Source organism: Manis javanica, chromosome 1 (genome assembly GCF_040802235.1).
Source record: "Manis javanica isolate MJ-LG chromosome 1, MJ_LKY, whole genome shotgun sequence".
Classification (NCBI taxonomy): Eukaryota; Metazoa; Chordata; class Mammalia; order Pholidota; family Manidae; genus Manis; species Manis javanica.
Window position 1 is genome coordinate 168,187,505 of NC_133156.1, and position 25,972 is coordinate 168,213,476.

At 42.8% G+C, this 25,972-nt stretch overlaps 2 gene segments (V, D, J or C); one reads left to right on the top strand and one right to left on the bottom strand.

The window, feature by feature from the left end:
* Positions 1-25,972, top strand: part of LOC118971267 (immunoglobulin kappa variable 2-28-like) — a 628,396-nt gene that overhangs the window by 308,115 nt on the left and 294,309 nt on the right.
* On the bottom strand, positions 8,905-9,691 carry LOC118971276 (immunoglobulin kappa variable 4-1-like). The segment is given in 2 exon segments: positions 8,905-9,326; positions 9,549-9,691. Coding segments are annotated over 2 exon segments (495 nt in total).

Sequence of the window (25,972 nt, forward strand, 5' to 3'; positions counted from 1 at the left end):
GATCCAGCTAAAGGTGCAGGTTTCTTTTCAAGGTGATGAAAATGTTCTGCAACTCCCATGGGTAAAGATGCACACACATGTGAACACACAAAACCACTGAAATATACACATTATCTGAGTGAATTGTACAGCAGGAGAATTATATCCCAATGAAGCTGTTTAGAATACAAGGTGGCATCTCACTACACTGATGGACAGTGACTGCAATGGGGCCTCGGGGGGAACTTGGTAATATGGGTGAATGTAGTAACCACATTGCTTTTTCATGTGGAAACTTCATAAGAGTATATAACAATAATACTTTAATTTTAAAAAAGTGATGCACAGCCACAGGCAAAATGTGGCCCATGGACTGTGGCTTGCTCTCCTGTGTGTAAGAACACTTGAGACAATTTTCCTGAAAACCACTGATGAGCTCAGGGTGTGCTCAGAGGATGGGGACCGTGGTTCGCAGGGGTGGGCAGCCAGGGCTGTGCGGCTGAGGTCCCACTGCTGTGGAGAGAGGGAAGTGAGCAGAGAAAGAGGGCGGGTGGGCTAGACGCTGGGGAGAGACGGGTAGTGGAGACGGGTGGTGATGTGTGAACAGAGGGACAGGGTTCTGAGAGGGCCACAGGGCTTTCCCCACTCCCAATTATATGGTGAGAAAGCAGCCCTGGGAGGGACATGCTGAGGGTCTCACAGCCCTTTGGCAGGTGGGGCTGAGCTGACGGGAAGGCCAAGGAGGAGACGCCAGTGGGCAGAGCAGGCACGGCAGTGAGTCCTTCCCCCATCTGCCCCTGGGAGGAGGTCTGCTCAGGGCCTCTCCAGCCCAGGGGGACATCCTCCCTCTGCCTGCTCCCGTCCTTCCCTCCTCCCTCTCCTGGTGCAGACACTTTATCTAGGAACACACAGCTAGTGACCAAGAAGCAAGGGACCCCCAGGGAGGCCCTGGAGCAGCACGTCTGGGAGGAGTGAGTGGCGACAGCGGGGCTCCCTGCTCCTGGGGAGGTTCAAGGGTGAGGGGGGGCAGCCAAAGCCCTCCAGAGCTCCTGTGGTTCATGAGAGAGGAGGCAGCTCCTTTTCCTCCAGGAGGATAATGAACGTTAATATCAATAACTCATTCCATGCTACTCATTCCATGGACAGATATTTATTGAATTGCAAGTGTGGGGCAAGAATTTGACGCTTACTAGTAAATTTGACACTTAATGACCAGACCTCCCTTCTTCCAGGAGACTCATCTTGGATACTAGCTGTCCCTGGAAGGAAAGACCTGAGGAATATCAAGTTCAGTCTGCCCTTCATGATTTAACCAGGAGTCCTACAGTGGCACCTAGTAGATGGCAGGTGTGGGCAGTGGATTGTGAATCACATCTTCCTCCAATTTGTGCATCCACCTTGACTCTCCTGCATCCCCACTGACTGAACCTGCCAAGCCCGGCCCTGCCTCTGGGCCTTTGTCCTGCACCCTCCCTCTGCTGGTCACATACACATCCACTTCCTGCCCACGTTCCAGCCAGTGGCCTGCTGACAGCTCTGCAGAGAAGTCCTCTCCAAATGCCTGCTCCATGAAGCCCTTGTTCACACCCACCTGGTGAGGGCATTGCCTGGTCGGATCTCCCTCACAGCACATATCGCTGACTGTGATCAATTTCTTCTGCTTTGTTTCATCGTTGGTGACTCCCCCAGGAGAACGTGGACATGAAGACAGCAGCATCTTGTCTGCTCACTATTGTCTAAGACTTTGACTGGTGGGAATAAATCAATGCGTCCGTGGGCAGGGCTGATTACCCTGACATGCCCTGAACGAACTTGATACAGGAAACTGAATTATGAGCTTCTTTTCCTCCCTGTCAATAATTACGTCAGATGAACACCCCACCCTCAACACACAGTAGTATCAAGGATACTAGGGACAGTGTGCAGGTCACCACAGCCTGTTGTCAGCCATCTTACACCTTAGAACCACCCCAATGTCACCTGAAGAGCCCGAGGAGGGGTTCGATGATGCCCAATGAACCTGTCCTCTCACCTGCAGTTTAAAGGTCTCTGAACCACCTCAGGGCAAATCCAGAAGTGGCTGAACGCTTCTTGGTCCTCTGGGTAGTAACGGGGCCTCCTCTTGGTCATCCTGAGCCTCCGGGAAGGTCTGCTTTCTAGTGCAGGTGCCAGAGAAAGAGTCCCCATGACAGCCTGGGCCCGACGTACCTGGGAAGCCCTGACTCTTTCCCTTGCTGCTCACCCGGAAGTCCACACCTGCCTCAGGAGGACAAGACGACAGTGGTTACTCAGCAGCAATTGCCATTTTCCGCAGTGACAAAAAAATTGCAAGAAGCCCGAGGACACACACCTGCCTGACATCCATCACTCCCCCCTCCTCGGGGCCCCCTTCCTCCTGGTCCTGTGCTGGGGGCAACCTCTGGGGCCCGAGGACTCCTGATCCACGGGGCTGCAGGGAGAGGGGGTCCCACATGACCACGGGAGGGATGTGCTTCAGGAGTTACCCGGAGAGGTTATTTAAGCAGTAATGACAGCTGCCCAAACCGGGATCTCTCTGTACGTATTTCAGAAGCTGTGCAGATCACCCAAAAAAAAAAATACTACCACATAAAACCTATCTCGTTAGCATGAGTACAGCATAAACTACCCGGCTAAGCCAGTGAAAAGTAGAAAAATAGCATCCATTTCATCACTAGAGCCACGGGTCCGTGCAGAAAATCAGCAATGACCAGAAAACCTGTATGGAGGAGAACAGAAAACTAATCTTAAATCACGTGTAAGAGAAAATTCACTTTTCATGAAAAATACTGAGGAGCCCTGGCGTCACAGAGCAGGGGCGCAGCAGGATGGACTCGATCAAGTGCCCAGGACGCAGGGAGGCAGCAGGGAAAGGCGGCATTTTCAGGGAAGTGGAGCATGAACAGGAGGGAAAGGCACGCTCTGGAGTCTGGGCAGTGATGGGACAAAGGAGAGCAAGGAAGTTTAAGATCCTGCAAAAACAAAAGGATTTAGAACACCAACTCCCACGCCAGCCCATGGGTTAGATAGCACGGTGGTATCAGTTAATTTTCGAAATTGTGAATTGAACTATGGCAATGTAAGAGAATGCAATTTTTTATAAGGAAATTATTTGGCACTTGCATGCTTAGAACTTACTTTCCTGACATTCAGGCAAAGAAAAAGCATATCTATATGGAGAAGGAATAAGAGAACAAATGTGGCAAAATGTTAACATTTGAGGGAGCTGAGGGAAGGGATTAAGAGGGTCTTGATTCTTTTAGCAATTTCCTGAAAGCTTGCCATTCATTTCAAATAAACAGGACAAAACTCTCCTCAGAGCACACTGACAGAAGCAGCCACGCTCACCCTGGGGCTGCAGGGGCAGGGGAGTAAGTGACATGTTCCCACACCACCGGCCCTGCTCCTTCCTTTGTGCCTTTGATATATTGATGGGGTCAGGAACTCAGAAGTCCAGGACGAACTCTGCTGACTTCCCTTGAGGTCTCTTTCAGGAAACTGAGTCAGTACGATGCATCGAGCCTCGGTTTGCTCATGTACAGCACCATAAACCAATAACATGGGGGAAAGGACAAGACGCTGTGAACCCAAGCACACAGGGCAAGATTTAACCCTTTATTTGTCACCCAACTGCTTCCTCTCTCAGGAGCAAATGCTTTGTGTTCTGCAAAACCCCTCCCAACGGGCACCCAGAAACTTTCCCAAAACAGGAGCTCACTGGGCAGCATGTGATCTCTCATCTAACTCAGAGGTCCAGGTGTTTGTCCTTTGTCTCCCTCTGGCTGACTGTCCTCAGGCAGAGGAACAGTAGCCATGGCAACCCGGAAGCCAGCAGGTCCCTGAGGCCTCTCTTGAGGCCCAAACACCCCACATGGGCAGGCCCTGCGTTTTGGTGCCTCACGTTGGAGTCCACAACAACATAAGCCATTTATTAGTCACAAGGGTTCCTTCCCCCTTTCTTATCTGAATCAGTACAAATTTCACTTACCATATTGTATTTTCCAAATTTTACTAATATAACTAATTTATTTCTACTACTTAACCCTCATGCTGACCCTTCTATCCTCAAAAAAATAAATTCAACTTCTGATCAATTCTGCTTACAATTCAGATGAAGATAAATTCAATGACAATAGGAAAACAGGATGTATGCTAGACAGTGATTGGGTGGGGCTTCAGTATTAGATAACGAGAAGAAAAAGGCATAAATCACCACAAATAAGTACAAGTGAAACTACCACATGATCCAGTAATTTCACTCCTGCATATATTTCCAAAGGCAATGCAAACAAGAATTTAAAGTGATACATGCACACCCATGTTAATAGCAGCATTATTCACAATAGCCAAGAGTTCACTGATGGACGAATAAAGCAGCTGTGTATATATACACAGTGGAATATCATTCAGCCATGAGGAAGAAAGACATCCTGCCATTTGCAGCAACATGGATGGACGTTGAGGGCATCATGCTCAGTGAGGTTAGTCAGACAGACAAACACAAATACTCTAGGATCTCACTTACATGTGGAATCTTAAAAAGCTGAACTCATGAAAACAAAGGCTAGAATGATAGTTACAAGAGGCTAGGGGATTGGGGGATTGGGGATTAATAAATTAAGGGTAAAAATTTGAAACTAGTAGATAAATAGGCCCTGGAGAGCTAATGCACAGGTTAGTGATTATAATAAAAACTACTGTTGACTTCAAAGTTGTGAACTTTAAAGTTGCTAAGAAACTAGATCTTAAATTGTTTTCACCACATAAAAGAAATTATAATTTTGTCACACAATAAAGGTGTTAGCTATCTATGGTGCTAATCATATTGCAACATATAAATGTACCAAGTCAACATACTGCACACCTTAAACTTCCACAGTGTTCTATGTCAAATATTTTTTAATGTTCTTAAAAAAGACAAGAAAGAGATAAACTGAGACAACAGGTCCAGAGGGTTGATTTTCCTTGTGGGTGATGTGGGATCTTCACAAACACAGGCCAGAAACAGGGCTCAAATTAAGAATAACATTGAACAACTGGAAATATTCCACTGGGAGAGAGTGTCACCTGATCCAAACCAGCCCACCTAAGGGTTAGGAGTGGCTTAGCACATGGACTCGTATAAACATATGTCAAACAGGAATAATGGAGATTAACTAATAATCAGGTTTTCTCACATAGAAATTCAAAAATCAAATCTAGAAGACCATTTGTCAGGTTTCTAGAAACAGGAGCTGAAAGGCAGAGGAAAGTCAGGAGGCAGATGCCAGTGTATCTGAGGACATGATGCAGATGCAGTGCGTTTGAGGTAGGTGTGGAGGGGCTGATGAGTGGAGCTAAAAGAGGGAGGGGGGACCTAGGGGAGGGTCAGCCCCGGGCTCAGGAGGGGCAGAGGTCACTGTCTCCTCTGCAGAGGAGGTGACAACACAGCCTCACCTCCAGGGCTGCCTCCCTTTGGGAACCAACTTCCCGTTCCCAAGACCTCCCTTCTCCATGGGACTGAGAGTGAGACCGACTCAAGGTCTGCTGTCACACGGGCCCCAAACTGAGTGCACTCCTCCTGGCACCTGGCATGGGACAGGACACTGCAACCATCTCAGCCCTGTTTCTGGAAGAGATTCCAAGATGAGACACGCTCCCAATTTTTCTGAAAACTACTTTTAGACACTGACTCTTTTACAAAAAATCACCACATGGTGGTCAACAAATAGAAATTAAGAAAAGCCCTTTCAGGAGCTGTTATTGAGTCCCACCTTCCCCTCCCTGGAAGTGTTGGAGAGAATCATGTTTCTCCAGAAGATGGGGAGCACTTCCGGGGGCTGCACATCTGCTTCCTGCCTGAGGAAACCGAAGGTGAGGCTGGGCTGAGGCGCTGCTCTGGGAGGTGAGGGTGCAGCCCTGAGAGGTGGGTGCCTTGATGCAGTTACAGCAACCCCAGCCTGGGAACTGTGAGCACTGTCCACACACCTGGAAAAGCCGGAGATACTGGGATCCAGCTGGGAATGGAGAGCTGGTGCCACCCAACTCTTCTCCTTCCTCAGGCAACAGCTCTCTGTGGACCACAAGTGGGGACAGAGGACAGTGAGGTACTTACCCCCTCAGAGGCCAGCATTGCCAGGCACCCAAGGAAACCAACTGCGATGAGAAATGTCCACGTGACACTATTATTTAAGAATTACTAGAAAGGATGAAGGATTTGCCTGAGAGTTCATCCAAAAAGGCAGCTGAAATGGCCACTCCAGGCCAAATGGGCACCATGGGGAAAATTGAAATTCCTTTGTCTGATTCTCATGATCAGGCTGGTTTAATGAACACTTGAACAGCCAAGGGCTAAATCCACTGAGGATAACTTGAGAGAAAAAGTGCTATGTTCTCCTGTTCCTGGGTCACAGCCCCACACCCCCAGACTCATTCCTGTGGAAAGGAACATCTGGGATGAGGGGCTCCACCTGGTGCAGGCGCAGAGACCCGCGGCCGGCCTGAGCCTCCCAGAACTGCTCTGGGTCCTCACAGGAGAGCTGCCTGCACCTCACAGGGACCTGGGCCCTCCGGAGATTATGAGCATAGGAGCCGCCCCCCTCAGGACCACACTTCTGTCTACATGCCATGGGGGGTCACAGCCACCACATCTGTGACCCTGAGCACATCCTCAGGGGCAACTCTGGGAGGGGCATGCACCCGGGGCTCCCGCCAAAGCATCACCAGGTGTGACCACAACCCGACTCCACCGACCCTGCCTCTTCCTCCTGGGGATTTGCACCAACCTCATCACTGCCCCCCACAGCCAGCCCTGTGGTCAGAGGCAGGCAAACAGGTCTTTTCTAGAGACAGGGTCTGAACCCTTGGGAGGGCAAGAGGCAGCAAGTGGTACCACCATCCCAGATCTTGGGCCCCTGCTCCTACATCCAGGTGCGACGAAGTCCCCAGGTGGAGAGTCCCCTCAGGGCCAGACCTTCTGCTCCCTCTTCCCTATTCAGAGCTCTCCCACTGACCACATCCTTCAAACAAACCCCAGTCCTCGGAGAGGCCCACAACGTCCTACACAGTGTGGCCTTTGATCTTACTTCCCCCACTGTCCCCCTTGCACGCTCCATTTTAGCAACATTGCCTTCCATCTTTTTCTATGTGTGATCACAGATCTGCCTCAGAATTGTGCTGTTTCCTCAAACTAGGACTGTATTTCCTGAAAGTATTCCTACGGCTCATTTCTTCTCTACTTTAAAACATCAATTAAGTCATATATTCTCAGGCTAATTTTCTATGACCATCCATGGATACATGCAGAAACAGGTCCCCATCTTTATCCCTCCCCATACCCATGCTTTATGCCATGTCACTCTGCAGTTCCTGTGTCGAGGCAGGGGCTATTTACCTTCTTCAGTGGCATCGCTTGCACTGGTCTAGAATGTGGCAGTGGACACTGTGTCACTATGAGGCTAGACTTCAGCAGACTGTATGTGCTTTCTCTCTCTCTCTCTCTCTCTCTCTCTCTCTCTCTCTCTCTCTCTCTCTGAACCATGCAAACTGCCATGGAAGTTGAGCGCCATCTACCAGATCAGGAGAGACATGAAGCCAGTCACCTGAACAGCCCCAGCTGATGGTCAGCCAGCTACACAGATGGGAAGGAGAAGAAAGAGACACGAGCCTTCCTCTGTCAGCTACCACGGAGGTGACCTGTCAGCCAACTTCAAATACATGAGCCACCCAGCCATGGTCAATCAAGCCTGGCCCATATTAACAGAACCGCTCAGCTAACCATAAGCATGACAGCAATAAAAACACTGCCATCTTGAGCAACTACACTTTTGAGGGTGTTTTATTACATGACGATAGCTAACTAATACCTCATTTGATTTTAAATGTCCCCTCTTAGCCAGCAACCTTACCCTCTGGCTTTCTTTATTTTTCCTTGTAGCACTTACAAAGCTATGTATGTTTGTGTCTCCCAAATGGTGTGAAAGCAGATATTTGTGCTCTTGACACACAACATACACTCAAAAATCATATCTTGAAGAAATGAATGACATGCATTCCTTAATATCAATATTTCAATTATATTTCTAATTACTGGGAGAAGTTGTTATGTATACTAGTGTTCAGAGGAGACTGGTTGGTCAGGTTTGCAGCAATTGTTCCTGTAACTAAATTTCCTTATTTCACAAGAAGGTGAAGGAACAACACTAAAATTAATTACATGTAATCCAAGAAATTCAACTTACAGCACGTTTAGAGCCACGACTTCCTTCCCTCACAAATCCAAGGGATGGCTTTACAGGGAAAGTTGACATGTGACGAGAAAAGGTACTGAGTAACACTATCAGATCTTTCTAGAATTACAGCTGAAAGAATTAGGGAATCACCTTGTAAGAATGAGTACAATGGAGAGAAATGAACTTAACAGCAAAGGGTGGTACAAAAGGGAACAGAGTGGGAGAGCAGCTGCAGTGACAGTGGCCAGAAAGGCTTGGCTGGAAAACAGGGTCCATGGAAAGGAAACGCAAGGGAGGGAAGCTTCATGCTATGTGGAAGGTTTTTAATGAGAGAGGCCAAGGGTTTACTACTGGGAAGGTCCAGAGTTGGAGGGTGATTGCACATAAAGAAGGAAGACCGTGAGAATAAGGAATTAAAATAGAAATGAGCCAGTCAAGGAGGAACCAGGAAGACAGAATTGTTTCACCAGGTGTACAATTCATGGGACACGCTGAGAGAGGGTGCCCGACCTTCCTGGCTCACTCAGGGGCCTGTCCGTTGGGAACATGCCGTTCCCTATGACACAACTCCTGGGAGTATCTCTAAGAGATCTACAGAGGATTGTTCTTCAGTAATCCCCAACAAAAAGGGATACAGAAAATCCAACTGATGTCATTTCTTACTGGGCCCTCCACCTGCCAGGAATCAGTCAGGAGGTGGGACCTCTCAGGCTCATAGAGGGATGTGTGAGTTCAAAGCTGTGATGGGAGGAAGCAGCTGGCCCAGCAGGGATGCACTGGCCCGCGGCCCTGGGGTTTGTGTTCGAGGCTGAAGCACTGTGGGAGTATAGTAATTATACTGCTGGCAGTAATAAGTTGCCAGATCCTCAGCCTGGGCACTGCTGATGGTGAAAGTGAAATCTGTCCCAGACCCACTGCCACTGAACCGGTCGGGGACCCCAGATGCACGTGTGGAAGCCGAGTAGATGAGCAGTTTTGGAGCCTGCCCAGGCTTCTGCTGGTACCAGGCTACGTAGTTGCTAACACTCTGACTGGCCTTGCAGTTAATGGTGACCCTCTGTCCTGGAGACACAGCCAAGGAAGCTGGAGACTGGGTCATCACGATGTCCCCGCAGGCCCCTGCAATCACAAATGGGTAAGGATGACACACACACATACACCACTTTATGCTACGCACTTTGAAATATGCCATTTTAAAAATAGGCTTTCTGATGACATTGCATGCCAATACAAAATTGAGCCTGTATTGGAAATAGCCAGTATTTCTTATTACATCTAAAAAATTTTTAACTCTTAAGAGATATTACTCCAAAAGGATTGTGTCACTTCTGAATTTCTCACCTGTGACCCAGAGCAACAGGAACGTGAGGACCTGCGTCTGTGACATCATCTTGCTGCCCCTGCCTGCCTGCTGCAGCTCAGCTCCCATGGCAAAGGCCCCTTTTATAAACCCTGAGCAGCTGCTCTGGGCCTGGAGGGGTCTATGCAAAGCAATCACTGAGCAAAGAAGTGAGTTTCATAAGCAGTGGATCATGAAAGTCTCCACTGTAAACCAGGAGCCAAACACGCTGTCACTGAGGTGTAGTTGGGTGATGAGAAAGACACAGAGGTCACCGCAGAAGCTCTCAGATTAATGTTAGAGGCTCTAAAACTACTAACAGCATCAAGATCTAATGAAGAGCTTCTATTTCAAATCCAAAATGTCTTTAAATGGGTTCAGTTTCTAGAAATTATAGGCTAGGTTCTTCCTATCAGCAATCCTAGTGAAATCATAAAACATACGGAGGAGAAAAAGAAGCAGGGTGGGATAAGGGAAGCAGAACGGAAAGGAAGGGACAAAAAGAAAATGCAGATATTTGTATCCAACTTACTGTTAAATCTACAACCAGAAAATGTTGGATAACTGAAGCCACTTTTATCCTAAATACAATGCAAAACTTCAAACACTTAAGCTTGGGTTTCAGGGCCACAACAATAGAAGATGGGCCCAGGACGTCCTCATGTGGGACCTAATTTGAGCTGGGGGACAGAGGGACTCTAATCTCCAAGTAAATGAATGAAAGAGACACCAGACCCTACCCTTCCCACAACCACAGGGAACAGAAAAGAGTGCTCCAAGTTTGCCCCAGTAGAGGACAAAAAACAAACAATATTTTGGGGGGAAGTTATGGCCAAAACCAAACCTTGAAAGGATTTTTACTCCATGTATGGAAGGTTTATGTGAGCCTGCCGCTCTCCACTCTTAAAATTTAGGTGAAGCTCTTCCTACTGCTGAAGCTAGAGGGCATTATGCCAGTGAAATAAGTCAGACAGAGGACGACACATACCATGTGATTTCAACGAATGGGTGGCGGCCAGAAGGGAGGAGTGAGGGGGATGGGTGAGACAGGAGGAAGGGATCAAGAGGAACAAACTTCCAGTTATACAATCATTCATGAGATGAAAAGTCCAGCATAGGGAATATGGGCAATAATCCTGTAATATCTCTGTATGGTAACTACACTTCTTGTGGTGAGCATTTTGTACATGGGCATAATTGGCACCATTTTCTACACCAGACACTAATATGTCAACTATCTTGCAACTAAAAAAACATTCCTATGTTATAGGGTTGTTGTGAGAACTAACTGATACAAGATATGTAAGGCACTCAGCAAACACTGCTTTGACATCAAGTAAAGAGATAACAAAATTTAGCTCGTATCATTATTGTCATGATTATTTGATGATACCATGAAGAAGTACAAATTGGGAAATACTGTATTGTTTCATTAGCTGAGGGCTGATTTAATTAGTGCCAAACCTAATACATTCTCTCTCTCTCCTTTCATCTGTGTTTTGTTTATTTATTTGTACAGTCTCCTAAAGTCATGGTAACAGCATGCATCCTTATAGTTTTGTTCCAAGAAAATTCACTTTTCCAATTATTTTCTTTCCTATTTTCATTAGTGTTTATTTACTTGAATCCCTGCCACTAAACACTCATGTAACCATAATATTTTATTTTCTCCAACTTGAAAAAATGTTGACTATTAACCTATTTTTTCTACCACTCTCTCCCTTATTAGTAGTAGTGTTGTGTGTGGTAAGAAGACAATGTAAGATCCACTCTCTTTATGAACTTTTAAGTATATAATATCATATTAGTTTTTTTATGTCCCTTTGTTGTTCTTATTTATGGAAAGAACACTTAACATGAGATTTACCTTCTTAACAAATTTCTAAGTGCACAAGTCCTTACTGTTAGCTATAAGCACTGTGCTGTACAGATCTCTGCAATTTATTTATCTGTGTAACTGTAACTTTATACCCAATTAACAACAATTCCAAATATCTGCGTCCTGCTCCCCTAATAACCACTATCTTATTGTCTATTTCTGTATATTTCATTATTTTAGACGTCCCAAATAAAAGGAATTATGCAGTGTTCGCCCTTAGGTGACTAATTTCAAGTAGCATGGTGTCTCCCAGGTCCATCCATTTGTAGCAAACGGTAAGATTTCCTTCATTTTTAAGGTTGAATAATATTCCCTTGTATATACACACCACATTCTCTTCATGAACTCACCTGTCAGTGGAGTTGACAGGGTTGTTTCCGTATCCTGACTCTCATTAACAATGCCACAATGAACAGAGAGTGAAAAACTCTTCAGAACCCTGATTTCAAATTATTTGGATATATACCCAGAGGTAAGATTGCTGGATCATATGTTAGTACTATTTCCAACTCTTTTCGTAACCCCATTCTGTTGTCTGTAACAGCTGCAAAAATTGACATTCCTGCCAACAGTGTTCAAGGGTTCCATTTTCTCTAGAACCTCAGCAACACGTATAAACTTTTGTTTTGTCTTTTGCTATTAGCCAGCCTAATAGGCGTGAAGTCTTTGCGATTTGCATTTCCCTAATAATTAATGATGTTGAGCATCTTCTCATACACTTGTTGGCTGTTTCTATGTCTTCACTGAATACATGCCTATTCAAGTCCTTTCCCTATTTGTTAGTCAGGTTATCTGTTGGTTTTGTTATTGAGTTGTAGGAGTTTCTTATGTATTTTGCATATTAAGCCTTATCAGATATATGGTTGGCAAACATTTTCTCCCATTGCATACGTTGCTTTTTTACTCTGTTGATTATTTCTCTTGCTGCGTATTGACTTTCTAGTTTGATGCAGTTCCAGTGGCTTATTTCTACATTTCTTGCCTGTGTTTTTGGTGTCTTATCCAAGAATCCAATGCTAACCAATGTTATAACTTTCCTCCTATATTTTTTTCTAAGAGTTTTGCAGTTTAGTTCTTATGTTTATTTTTAATTGAGTTTTGCATATGGTATTAAATAAGGATTCCATTTATATTATTCCTGTTTTGCTCTATTCTTTATTGCATGTGGGTATCCAGTTTTCTTGACACAAGTTCCTAAAGTGAATATCTTTCTCCATTGTGCATTTCGGGCACCTTTGTCAACAATGATTTGACCATATGTACATGAGTTTTATTTCTGGGCTCTTTATTTTGCTTCATTGGTATATATGTCTATCCTTATACTCATACCACACAGTTTTGGTTATGCTAGGTTTACACTGTTTTGAAGTCAGTAAGTATGAATTATTGATCTTCATTCTTTCTCAATATTTTTTTTTGATATCAGGATCCTTTGTGGTTCCATATGAATTTTAGGATTTTTTTCTGTTTCTATAAAAATAGTGCCTTTGGGATTTTGGTAGACATTGCATGGAATCTGTAGTTTGCTCTGGGTAGTATGGACTTTTTAACAATATTAAGTCTTCCTGTCCATGAACATAGAATATCTTTCCATTTATCTGTGTCTTCTTTAATTTCCTTCAGCAATGTTTTCTACTTTTCAGTGTATATGTTTTTGACCTCCTTAGTTAAGTTGATTCCTAAGTAACTTTTGTGGTGTAATGGTAAGTAGTATTGTTTTCTTGTTTTCCTTTTAGATTATTTATCCTCAATAAAATAAAGACCATATATTAAAAACCCACAACAAACATACTCTGGTGTAAACTGAAAGCATTTCATATAAAATCAACAACAAAGCAAGAATACTCACTATCACTGCATCGATGCAAAATAATACTAAAAGTCATAGCCAGAACGACTAGGCAAGATAAATAAATACAAAACATTCAAACTATACGAAGGAAGTAAAATTACCTCTGCTTACAGGTGACATGATCTTTTATGTAGAAACCCCTGACAATTCCCCCCAAAAAAGACTGTTAGAACGAAATAACAAAGCAAAGCTGCAGGAAACAAAATAAATTCTCAAAAATGAGTTGCATTTTTCTACACAAATTACACCACTTTTCTTCTCTATTCTTTATGTATGTAGATTTTAATATAAAACATTTGACATGAAACATTCAAGTAAAATGGACACACCAGATTCTCCATTATATTGTACGGCTTCACATTGCCCAGTAAACACCTTATAGAGTTACAGATTCACCTCACCATAACCAGAGAAAGCAATAAAGAAAACTCCTTTATCTGATGGAAACAACAGCAGCAAGGATAAGGTCCCAGGGCAATACCCAGAGTCACCAGTAGCAATGTCAGTACACACTGCAGTCTCGAGTTCATGAGCAGCCTTCCAGGCACATCACTGGATGAGTTCAGCAGCATTCATCCAGGGTACGTTTCCCAGCTACAAAGCCCCAAGCCTTCCCTTCAGCCTTCTCAGTGTCTCTATAAACTACCCAGTGTAACTAAGTTCCTCTCCAATATATTTCTTGACTAAGGGTTGATGGAAGCAACGGATTCCAGCAAGATGAACTAGTTTCCATCTCATTCCTGGGCCACCTGAGTCATTATGCAAGTGGTGGGAGTGTTACAGGGAAGGCTGAGCTGTCACTTCCCAGGAGCTTCCTGCTGGCAGAGCCCTGCCAAAAGCAACAGAGAAGTAAGAGTCAGGAGCCCCAGGTCTGGAGCCGCACACACCCCTCCCCACTGTCCACAGGGAAACTTGGTGTTTGGGACTCTCGCCCTGGGAGAGGCTTTCATGCTCTGCTGAGGACCATGAATTTGAGCATCTGCCTCCCCAGGTCTCACTGTGAGGATGAAATGTGGCCCAGACCAATGCCCACAGCAGTGACTAGAGACCCAGAGACATTCTCAGATGACAAATGAATCATAAAGTAAGAATTCGTGTTTATTTGCAAATGTATAGACAGATTGTGGACCTACTGGCGGCGAGTTTGCACAGACGTGTGCTAGTGGTTCCCCTTGTGGGCAGATGGTCAACACGAAGATGAGAGAAGCTCATTGTCCATGTTAGAGCTCAAGTCAGAACTGCACACCAGTAAAGGCCTAGTGTGTTGGAACAGTACTAGTGTGTTGGAAAAGCCGCATGGAGCATGGAAAGTGCCCTCTGGGAAGGGGCCTCACTCTTACGTGCCCAGCAGCCTCGGGTGACATGGTCACACTCTCAAGTAAACTCATACAAATACACAAATACATATACACCAACATGCAATTCAACTACCAAGAAATTAGGAAATGTCATATATGTCAAGGGAAAACCAGAGCTTCACAGTAGGCAAAATGGTAGAAGCACATTTTATTTAGGACTATTGCAATAAGGGTAAATAAGATACTGGATAGAGCTGGGATTCATTCTGAAAACAGCCTGAGCAAGTGGAATTTATAGCCAAGAAGAGGTTAGGAGTCAATGAATGGACAATTATTAAGAGGAAACACCAGGATTAAGGGGTTCTGGCTAATCCTGAAGACATCCCAGGCTGATCAGACATCACCAGTAGGATGGAGAGGGTGAGGAACCCGATTAGTTATTCAGGGTGATCAGATATGCAGAGTGGGGGTCTCTTGCTAAACTGACTTAGCAGAGTTCTGGGTAAATCTGGATTCTACAAGGAAGTGCATACACGGGTCCAGGAGAAGGGTCAGGAGCCAGAATCAAGTTCAGTGAAGCAGAGTGTTTGTCAGCTGTCTTCCCTCTCTTCTGTTGTGCTTCACTCTTACCTGGAATGCAGGGCAGAGGGAGCAAGAGCAGCTCAGCACCTTGCCTCTCAGCCAAGAGCAGGGTGGCTTTAAGACCTTTAAAAGCATCCCTTAAATACACTCTTAGCCATCAATATTATGACCTGGGGACAAAATGCAAAGATCCTTTCTGTACACAACTGTATATGTGTCTTTGCTCTCATTCTCCCTTGAAGGGTTCCCTCGATCTCAGTCCTACATCACTTTGCATGTCTTTCCAAGATTTAAAAATTTCAACTCTCACCACAGTGTTTTACCAGGTCCCTGAACACATCACCCAGGATATTCAATCCAAAGGACATACACATATCTATTACTTTCTATTTTATATCAATTTCAATTTCATGTAGTCTAAGCATTAATTCAATTGATTATTAAATTGTCTGTGTTGCCTTAAAATTTTTCGGGTCTTAAATCCTAAGCCTAGAAATGATTTTCCCATAGAATTATTTACGGAAATCATATCCTAAAAAAGTTTGCCTCTCCCTACATACCTTCTCTTGGAGAAGCAGTAGAAAGACAGAGGTTGGGGCCAGGTTAGAAAACTGGAGGAATACTACTCAGCAATAAACATGGACAAACTTTCAAAAATATGCCTATTGAGGGGAGTCAGATACAAAAGACCACATTCTATGTGATCCCATTCACATGACATTTCTAGAAAAGGAGAAGTTACATGTCCAGAAAGTAGATCAGGGTTTTCTGGGGCTGATTGAGGAACCAGTGACTAATTACAAATAGGACCAAAGAAATATTGTTAATGATGGAAGTACTCTGAAGATGGATTGTGATGGTAGATGTTATAACTGTATATATTTACTCAAATTTATGGAATAGTGCACTTAAGATTGGTGAATATTGTGACATAAATTATGCCTTCATTAAACCACTTAAAAAAATGGATCAAATCACAGCCCTGAAAGAAAAGAGCTTCATTACATTAGGCTCTGAAAATATAGATGACAAGTGTATTAAACCACACAAATAATCAGACTTTTATCAGAGAGGGCATTCTGTCCACCCACAGACAACAGCAACTGGGAATAGTGGGGAACTCATCAGCCCATTTATCAACAAACACAAGACTTCAATAAATCTTGTCTTCTTGCTGCTTATTGTAATACAGAAAAATAAACACAAATAAGAATTGGCCAGTAGCCATGGCAACCCAGAAGCCAACAAGTTCCCTGAGGCCTCTCCTGAGGCCCCCACACCCCACAGGGGCAGGCCCTGCATTTTGGTGCCTCACGTTGGAGTCCACAACAACATAAGCCATTTATTAGTCACAAGGGTTCCTTCCCCCTTTCTTATCTGGATCAGCACAAATTTCATTTACCTTTTTGTAATTTCCAAATTTTACTACTACATAATTTATTTCTAATGCTTAACCCTTATCTTAAGCCTTCTATCATCCAAAAAGGAAATTTCACTCTGATAAATTCTGCTTACAAATCAGATGAAGATAAATTTGATGACAGTAGGAAAACAGAATGAATGCTAGAGAGCATTTGGCTGGGGCTTGGGTATTGAATAAAGTAGCAGAAAAAGGCAGGAATCAGCATAAGTAATTACAAATGTAATGTGCTTTCTCTCTGTCTCTCTCGGGACCCTGCCAACTGCCATCAGAGTTAAACATCATCTACCAGATGAGGAGAGACATGAAGCCACTCACCTAAAGAGCCTCAGCTGATGGTCAGCCAACTCCAGAAATGGGAAGGAGAAGAATGAGATGCGAGCTGTTGTACATCAGCTAGCAGGGAGGTGACCTGTCAGCCAACTTCAAATACATGAGCAAGCCAGCCAAGGTCAGTCATGCCTGGCCCATATTAACAGAACCGCTCAGCTAGCAATAAGCATGACAGCAATAAAAACACTGCCATCTTAAAAAGTATACATTTCTGGGTGGTTTATTACATGACAGTAGTTAAGTAATAACTCATTTGATTTTAAATGTCTCCTAGCTAACAAGGTTCGCAGTCTGGTTTGCAGCAATCATTCCTGAATGTGAATTTCATTATTTCACAAAGACGGTGAAGGAACAACTAACTCTGATATGACTAGAGACTTCCACTTTTACACTGAAATGGGCAAGTTAATTACCTGTGACCCAAGGAATTGAACTTATAGCACACTTAGAGGCATGATTCCCTTCACTCGCAAATCCAAGGGAAGGGAATGTTGAGAAATGATGACAAAAGGCACTGAGGAACACTATCAGATCTTTCTAGAATGACAGCTGAAAGAATTAGGGAATCACCTTTATAAGAATGAGTACAATGGAAAGAAATGAACTTAACAGCAAAAGGGGGTACAAAAGGGGACAGAGTGGGAGAGCAGCTGCAGTGACAGTGGCCAGAAAGGCATGGCTGGAAAACAGGGTCCATGGAAAGGAAATGCAAGGGAGGGATGCTGCATGTTATGTGGAAGGTTTTGAATAGGAAAAGCGAAGGGTTTGCTATTGGGAAGGTCCAGAGTTCAAGGGTGATCACAGATAAAGAAGGAAAGCCATGAGAATAAGGAATTAAAATAGAAATGTGCCAGTCAAGCAGGAACAGGGAAGAGACAATTGATCCACCAAGTGTACAATTCACGGGACGTGCTGAGAGAGGGTGACCAACCTTCCTGGCTCACTCAGGGGACCTGTCCATTGGAAACATGCAGGTCCGTACGACACAACTCCTGACAGCATCTCTTAGAGATCTTCAGAGCATTGGTCTTCAATAATCTCCCACAAAATGGGACCCAGACAATCCAACTGGCTTAATTTTCTCCTGGGCCCTACCTACTGCCAGGAATCAGTCAGGAGGTGAGACCTCTCAGAAAGATAGAGGAATGTGTGTGTTCAAAGCTTTGGGAGGAGGAAGCAGCTGGCCCAGCAGGGATGCAGTTGCCCATGAAACTGGGGTTTGTGTTCACGGCTGAAGCACTGTGGGAGGATAGTTATAATGCTGCTGGCAGTAATAAGTTGACACATCCTCAGCCTGGGCACTGCTGATGATGAAAGTGAAATCTGTCCAGACCCACTGCCACTGAACTGGTCGGGGACCTCAGATGCCTGGGTGGATGCTGAGTAGATGAGCAGTTTCAGAGCCTGTCCAGCCTTCTGCTGGTACCAGGCTACATAGCTGCTAACACTCTGACTGGCCCTGCAGTTAATGGTGACCCTCTGTCCTGGAGACACAGCCAAGGAGGCTGGAGACTGGGTTATCACGATGTCCCCGCAGGCACCTGCAATCACAGATGCATAAGGATAACACACACACACACACACCACTTTATGCTACATACCTTGAAATATGCCATTTTAAAAATAGGTTTTCTAATGGCATTACATGTCAATTCAAAATTGGGCCTGTTTTACAAAAAGCCAGTGTTTCTCAGTGCATCTTAAAATTTTTTGACTCTAAGAAAATATTAATTGCTCCAAAAGGATTATGGCGCTTGTGAATTTCTCATCTGTGACCCAGAGCAACAGGAAAGTGAGGAACTGCATCTGTGACACCATCTTGCTGCGCCTGCCCGCCTGCTGCAGCTCAGCTCCCATGGCAAAGGCCCCTTTTATAAACCTTAGCAGCTGCTCTGGGCCTGGAGGGGTCTATGCAAAGCAATCACTGAGCAAAGAAGTGAGTTTCATAAGCAGTGGATCGTGAAAGTCTCCACTGTAAACCATGAGCCAAACACGTCATCACTGAGGTGTAGTCTGGTGACGAGAAAGACACAGAGGTCACGGCAGAACCTCTCAGATTAACTTTAGAGGCTCTAAAACTACAAACAGCTTGAAGATCTAATGAAGAGCTTCTATTTTACATGCAAAATGTCTTTAAATGGGTTCAGTTTCCAGAAATGATAGGCTAGGTTCTTCCTATCAGCAATCCTAGTGAAATCATAAAACATGCTGAGGAAAATCGAAGGAGGGAGGGAAGGAGGTAAAGAAGGAGGGAGGCACAGAGGTTGAAGGGAAGGGAAGAGATAAAAAGAAAATGGAAAATTTTGGGTCCAACTTTTTGTTAAATCTGTGTCCAGAAATGTTGGAAGCACTAAAGCCACTTTTATCCTAAATTCAATGTGAAACTGCAAACACTTAACCTTGGATTTCAACGCCAGCACAATAGAATATGGGCCCAGAATTTCCTCATTTGGGGAGACATGTCAGACCTAATTTGAGCTGGGGGCAACAAGGACTCTGATCTCCAAGTAAATGAACCAAAGAGAAACCAGACTCTATGCATCACACAACCTCAGGGAATGAAACAGAGGGTTCTAAGTTTGCTGCAGTAAGGAGAAGAAAAAAGAAAAACAAGATTTTTGGGGGAAGTTATGGCTGAAAAACAATCCTGCAAGGATCTTTACTCCATGTACACAAGGCTTCTGTGCACCTGCCACTCTCCACTCCTGAAATTTAGGTTAAGATCTTTCTGCTGTTGAACCCAGAGGGCATTATGCTAAGTGAAATAAATCAGACAGAGAAAGACACCATGTGATTTCACTTTCATGTGCGATCTAAAAAGCAAAAGAAATGAAACACATGTAGAAACAGAGTCATCAGTACAGAGAACAAACAGGTGGTGGCCAGAAGGGAGGAGTGAGGGGGATGGGTGAGACAGGTGACAGGGATAGAGAGGTACAAACTTCCAATTATAAAATAATTCATGAGATGAAAAGTCTACCTTGGGAATATGGTCAATAATCCTGTAATATCTTTTTATGATAACTACACTTCTTGTGGTGAGCATTTTGTACATGGGCATAATTGCCACTATTTCTATACCAGACACTAATATGTCAACTATCTTGCAACTAAAAAAAATTCCCGTCTTTTGGGGGTGTTGTGAGAACTAACTGATACGAGATATTAAGGCACTTAGGACAGACTGCTTTGACTTTAAGTAAACAGTCAACAAAATTTAGCTAGTATCATTATTGTTATGATGATTATTTAATGATACTGCAAAGATACTCAAATTGAGAAATACAAATTGTTTCGCGAGCTGATAGCTGACTTCATTACTACCAAACCTAACACATTCTCTCTCTCTCCTTTCATCTGTGTCTCGTTTATTCATTTGTGCAGTCTCCAAATGTCACAGTAACAGAACGCATACTTATAGTTTTGTTCTAAGAAAATTCACTGTTCCAATTATTTTTTTCTAATTTTCAATAGTGTTTATTTATTTGAATATCTGCCACTAAATCCTGAATGTTACCACAATTGTCTACTTTCTCCAATTTGAAAAAAACTTGACTACCTATTTTTTTCTCCCACTCTTCACTTATTATTAATATTTTTCCATGTGATAAGAAGACAATGTAAGATCTATCCTCTTCATGAACTTTTAAGTATATAATATCATATTAGTTTTTTTATGTCCCTTTGTTGTTCTAATTTATGGAAAGAACACTTAACATGAGATTTACCTTCTTAACAAATTTCTAAGTGCACAAGTCCTTACTTTTAGCTATAAGCACTGTGCTGTACAGATCTCTGCAATTTATTTATCTGTGTAACTGTAACTTTATACCCATTTAGCAACAATTCCAAATATCCGCCTCCTGCTCCTCTAATAACCACTATCTTATTGTCTATTTCTGTATATTTCATTATTTTAGACGTCTCAAATAAAAGGAATTATGCAGTGTTCGCCCTTACGTGACTAATTTCAAGTAGCATGGTGTCTCCCAGGTCCATCCATTTGTAGCAAACGATAAGATTTCCTTCATTTTCAAGGTTGAATAATATTCCCTTGTGTGTATACACCATTCTCTTCCTGCACTCACCTGTCAGTGGACACTAGGGTTGCATTCATATCCTGACTATTGTTAACAATAACACAATGAACAGAGAGTGCAAAAATCTCTTCAGAACCCTGATTTCAATTCATTTGGATATATACCCAGAAGTTAGATTGCTGGGTCATATGTTAGCATTATTTCTAACTTTTTTAGGAACTCCATACTATGGTCTATAACAACTGTGCACAAATTTACATTCCTGCCAACAATGTTCAAGGGTTCCAATTTCTCTACATCCTCACCGACACTTAAAAACTTTTGTTTTGTTTTTTGCTATTAGCCAGCCTAATAGGCATGAAGTCTTTGGATTTGCATTTCCCTAATGATTAATGATGTTGAGCATCTTCTCATACACACCTTGGCTGTCTGTATGTTTTCATTGGAGAAATGCCTATTCAAGTCCTTTGCCTATTTGTTAATCAGATTCTTCATTGGTTTTGTTATTGAGTTATAGGACTTTCTTATGAATTTTGGTTATTAATCCTTATCAAATATATGGTTTCTAAATATTTTTTTCCATTGCATAGGTCGCCTTTTTACTCTGTTGATTGTTTCTCTTGCTGAGTACAGGCTATCTAGTTTGATGCAGTCCCAGTGGTTTATTTTTGCATTAGTTACCTGTGTTTTTGGTGTCATATCCAAGAATCCAATGCTAAGACCAATGTTATGAAGCTTTCCTCCTATGTTTTCTTCTAAATGTTTTGCACTTCAGTTCTTACATTGATTTTCTTAATTGAGTTTTGCTTACGGTATTAAATAAGGATTCCAGAGCAGCGGAAATCTCTTCCCAAAACCACATATATTTTTGAAAATACAACAAAGATGACTCTTCCTAAATAAGGATTCCAGTTATATTATTCCTGTTTCACTCTATTGCATGTGGATATCCAGTTTCTTGACGCCAATTTCTTAAAGAGGCTACCTTTCTCCATTGTTTATTTCTGGCACCTTTGTCAACAATCATTTGACCATATATGCATGAGTTTACTTCTGGGTTCTTTATTTTTCTCCATTGATATATATGTCTATCCTTATACTCATACCATACAGTTTTGGTTATGGTACCTTCATACTGTTTTGAATTCAGCAAATATGAATTCTTGAGCTTTGTTCTTCATCAAGATTGTTTTCAATATCAGGGTCATTTGTGGTATCATATGAATTTTAGGATTGTTTTTCCTTTTATATTGTAAAATACACGTTTGGGATTTTGATAGACATTGCATGGAATCTGTAGTTTGCTCAGGGTAGTATGGATTTTTTCACAGTATGAAGTCTTCCAGTCCATAAACATAGGATATCTTTCCATTTATCTGTGTTTTCCGTAATTTCTTTTGGCAATGTTTTATAGTTTTTGGTGTACAAGGTTTCCACTTTCTTAGTTAAGTTTATTCCCAAGTAATTATTGTGGTGCAATGGTAAATAGCATTGTGTTCTGATTTTCCTTTTAGATTATTTATTCTCAATATAATAAAGACCATATATGAAAAACCCATATACTCAATGAAAAACTAAAGGCATTTACTCTAAAATCAAGAACAAGGCAAGAATACCCATTTTCACTTCTTCGATTCAAAATAATTCTAGAAGTCCTAACCAGAACAATTAAGCAAGAAAAATAAATCAATCATCCAAATCATAAGAAAGAAGTAAAATTATCTCTGTTTACATGTGACATGGTCTTTTATGTAGAAAACCCTAAAGACTCCACCAAAAACAAGACTGTTAGAACTAAAGAACAAAGCAAAGTTGCAAGATACAAAATAAATACTCAAAACTGAGTTGCATTTTTGATTCAAGATGGCATCGTGGCAGGTGAAACGAGAAATCCTCCCATAAGCACATAGAGTATGAAAATACAGTTAATACAACTAGCCCTACAACAGCAACAGGAAAGAAGGCTGCACCAGACACCAGACAGACCTCATGAACAGAGCAGACCTCATGAAACAGGGTAACATACAAAAGCCTTGATTGGCAGGACCCAAGACCTTCCCGTACCCCAGCTCACTGGTGGGAGGAAGAGAAACAGAGCGGGGAAGGGGTGCAGGCCAAGAATTGCTGAACACCCAGCCCTAGAGGCCAGCTTTCCAAGCAGAAACCTATATTGTGTGGTGCTCTGGAGGTTGGGGAGCTCAGACAGATGAAGTGCCTGAAAGACCTGAGATTACAGCTGTTTGTGGAGGACGGAATCCACACCCAGCCACTCTAGCTCAAGGGAAAGGCCAGCGGTCTGAGAGGTTTCCTAGCAGTGAGAGGGCTACTGAAGGGGCAGGGTTTGCATGGACCTTGCTGCATGGGACAAGGGAGAGCTGTACAAGGTTGTCTGTGCATGTTCTGTCCAGCAGGTTGAGAACTTTGAGGAGCTTCGGGTGCTCCATCCCTCTGGCTGGCTGCTCATCTCTGAGGCCCCCCTCTGTGACACACAGCCTACGGCGCATCCCTCCTGGCCTACTGGCACTGGCTCGCAAACTGTTCATCACTGCACTGCTGTCAGGCCAGTGAGAGGGAGGCCCTGCCTACAACAGCAGGTGACACCAAGCACAGAGGCTTACATCTGTGTGCTCAGCCCACTGGCTCTGACACTAGAGACAGGCACTGCAGCCAAAAAGCAGGAAACAGCTCCTTCCTCCCCACAGGCACCAGCTCCACTCCCCTACAACCCTCAGCCTCACTCTAGGGGCTGAGCAGCTCCAGAGACTGGAGCTTCTGGGCACTAGAGGGCACCACAGAGAAACATGAAACGTCAAAAGAATATGGTTCAGACCAAAATCTCACAAACCCCAGAAAAAGGGTCAAAGGAAACTGAACTCACCAATCTTCCCAAAAGGGAGTTCAAAATAAAAATCATAAATAAGCTTCTGGAGGTACAGAAAAATATTCAAGAACTCAGGAATGAATTTAACACAGAGATTCAATCATTAAGAAATTCCATATCAGAAATGAAACATACAATGGAGGGATTTAAAAGCAGCTGAGATGTAGTAGAAGAGATGGTAAATGGATTAGAAATTAGAGAAGATGAATACAAAGAAGCTGAGGCACAGAGAGAAAAAAGAATCTCTAAGAATGAAAGAATATTGAGAGAACTTTGTGACCAATCCAAACAGAACAATATTTGCATTATAGGGGTACCAGAAGAAGAAAGAGTAAAATGGATACAAAGTGTCATTGCTGAGGTAATTGCTAAAAAGTTCCCCCAATCTGGGGAAGGACATAGTCTCTCAGGCCATGGAGGTGCACAGATATCCCAACACAAGGGACCTAAGGAAGACCACATCAAGACATATAATAATTAAAATGGCAAAGAGTAAGAATAAAGACAGACTTTTAAGAGAAGTTAGAGAGAGAAGAAAGATCACATAACAAGGAAAACCCATCAGGCTATCATCAGATTTCTCAACAGAAACCTTATAGGCCAGAAGGGAGTGGCATGATATATTTAATCAAATGAAGCAGAAGGGCCTCAAACCAAGAATACTGAACCCCACAAGGTTTTTTTCATTTAAATTTGAAGGAAGGATTAAACAATTCCCAGATAAGCAAAAGCTGAAAGAATTTACTTTCCACAAACCCCCACCTCTGCAGTGCATTTTGGAGGGACTCCTATAAATGAAAGTATTCCTAAGGATAAATAGATGTCACCCAAAGGATAGAAAAAGAGTACAGAATATGATTCATAACATACAAAGACTGGAAGAGGAAGAAAAAGGAGGGGAAAAAAAGGAAACTTTAGGTTGTGTTTGTAATAGCATACAAATTGAGTTACATTACACTGTTAGATAGTAAGGAAATTACCCTTGAACTTTGGAAACCACGAATCTAAAGCATGCAATGGTGATAAGTACATACCTATCAATAATCACCCTAAAAGCAAATGGTCTAAATGCACTGATTAAAAGACATAGAGTCACTGAATGGATAAAAAAAACAAGACCCATCAATATGCTGCCTATAAGAGACTCACTTCAAACCCAAAGACATACACAGACTGAAAGTGAAGGGATGGAAAAAGATACTTCATGCGACTAATAGGGAGAAAAAGGCAGGAGTTGCAGTACTTGTATCAGACAAAATAGACTTCCAAACAAAGAGAGTAACAAGAGACAAAGAAGGACATTACATAGTGATAAAGGGGTCAGTCCAAAAAGAGGATATAACCATTATAAATCTCTATGCACCCAACACAGGATCACCAACATATGTGAAACAAATACTAACAGAATTAAAGGGGGAAATACAATGCAATACATTCATTTTAGGAGACTTCAACGCACCACTCACTCCAAAGGACAAATCAACCAGACAGAAAATAAGTAAGAACACAGAGACACTGAACAATGTATTAGAACAGATGGACTTCACGGACATTTATACAGCACTTGATACAAAAGCAACAGAATACACATTCTTCACAAGTGCACATGGAACATTTTCAGGAATAGATCACATATACAGCTACATGCAAGAGAATGAAACTGTATTATTGTTTAACCCCATACACAAAGGTAAACTCGAAATGGATCAATGACTTGAATGAAAGTCATGAAACCATAAAACTCTTAGAAGACAACATAAGCAAACATCTCCTGAATATAACCATGAGCAACTTCTTCCTGAACCCATCTCCTCGAGCAAGGGAAACAAAACCAAAAATGAACACATGGGACTACATCAAACTAAAAAGTTTTGTACAACAAAGGAAACCATCAACAGAACAAAAAGGCATCCTACAGTATGGGAGAATATATTTGTAAATTACATATGTGACAAGGGGTTAACATCCAAAATATATAAAGAACCTATATGCCTCAACATCCAACAAGCAAATAACCTGATTAAAAAATGGGTCGAGGATATGAAGAGACAGTTCTCCAAAGAAGAAATACGGATGGCCAGTAGACACATGAAAAGATGCTCCACATCACTAATCATCAGGGAAATGCCAATTAAAACCAC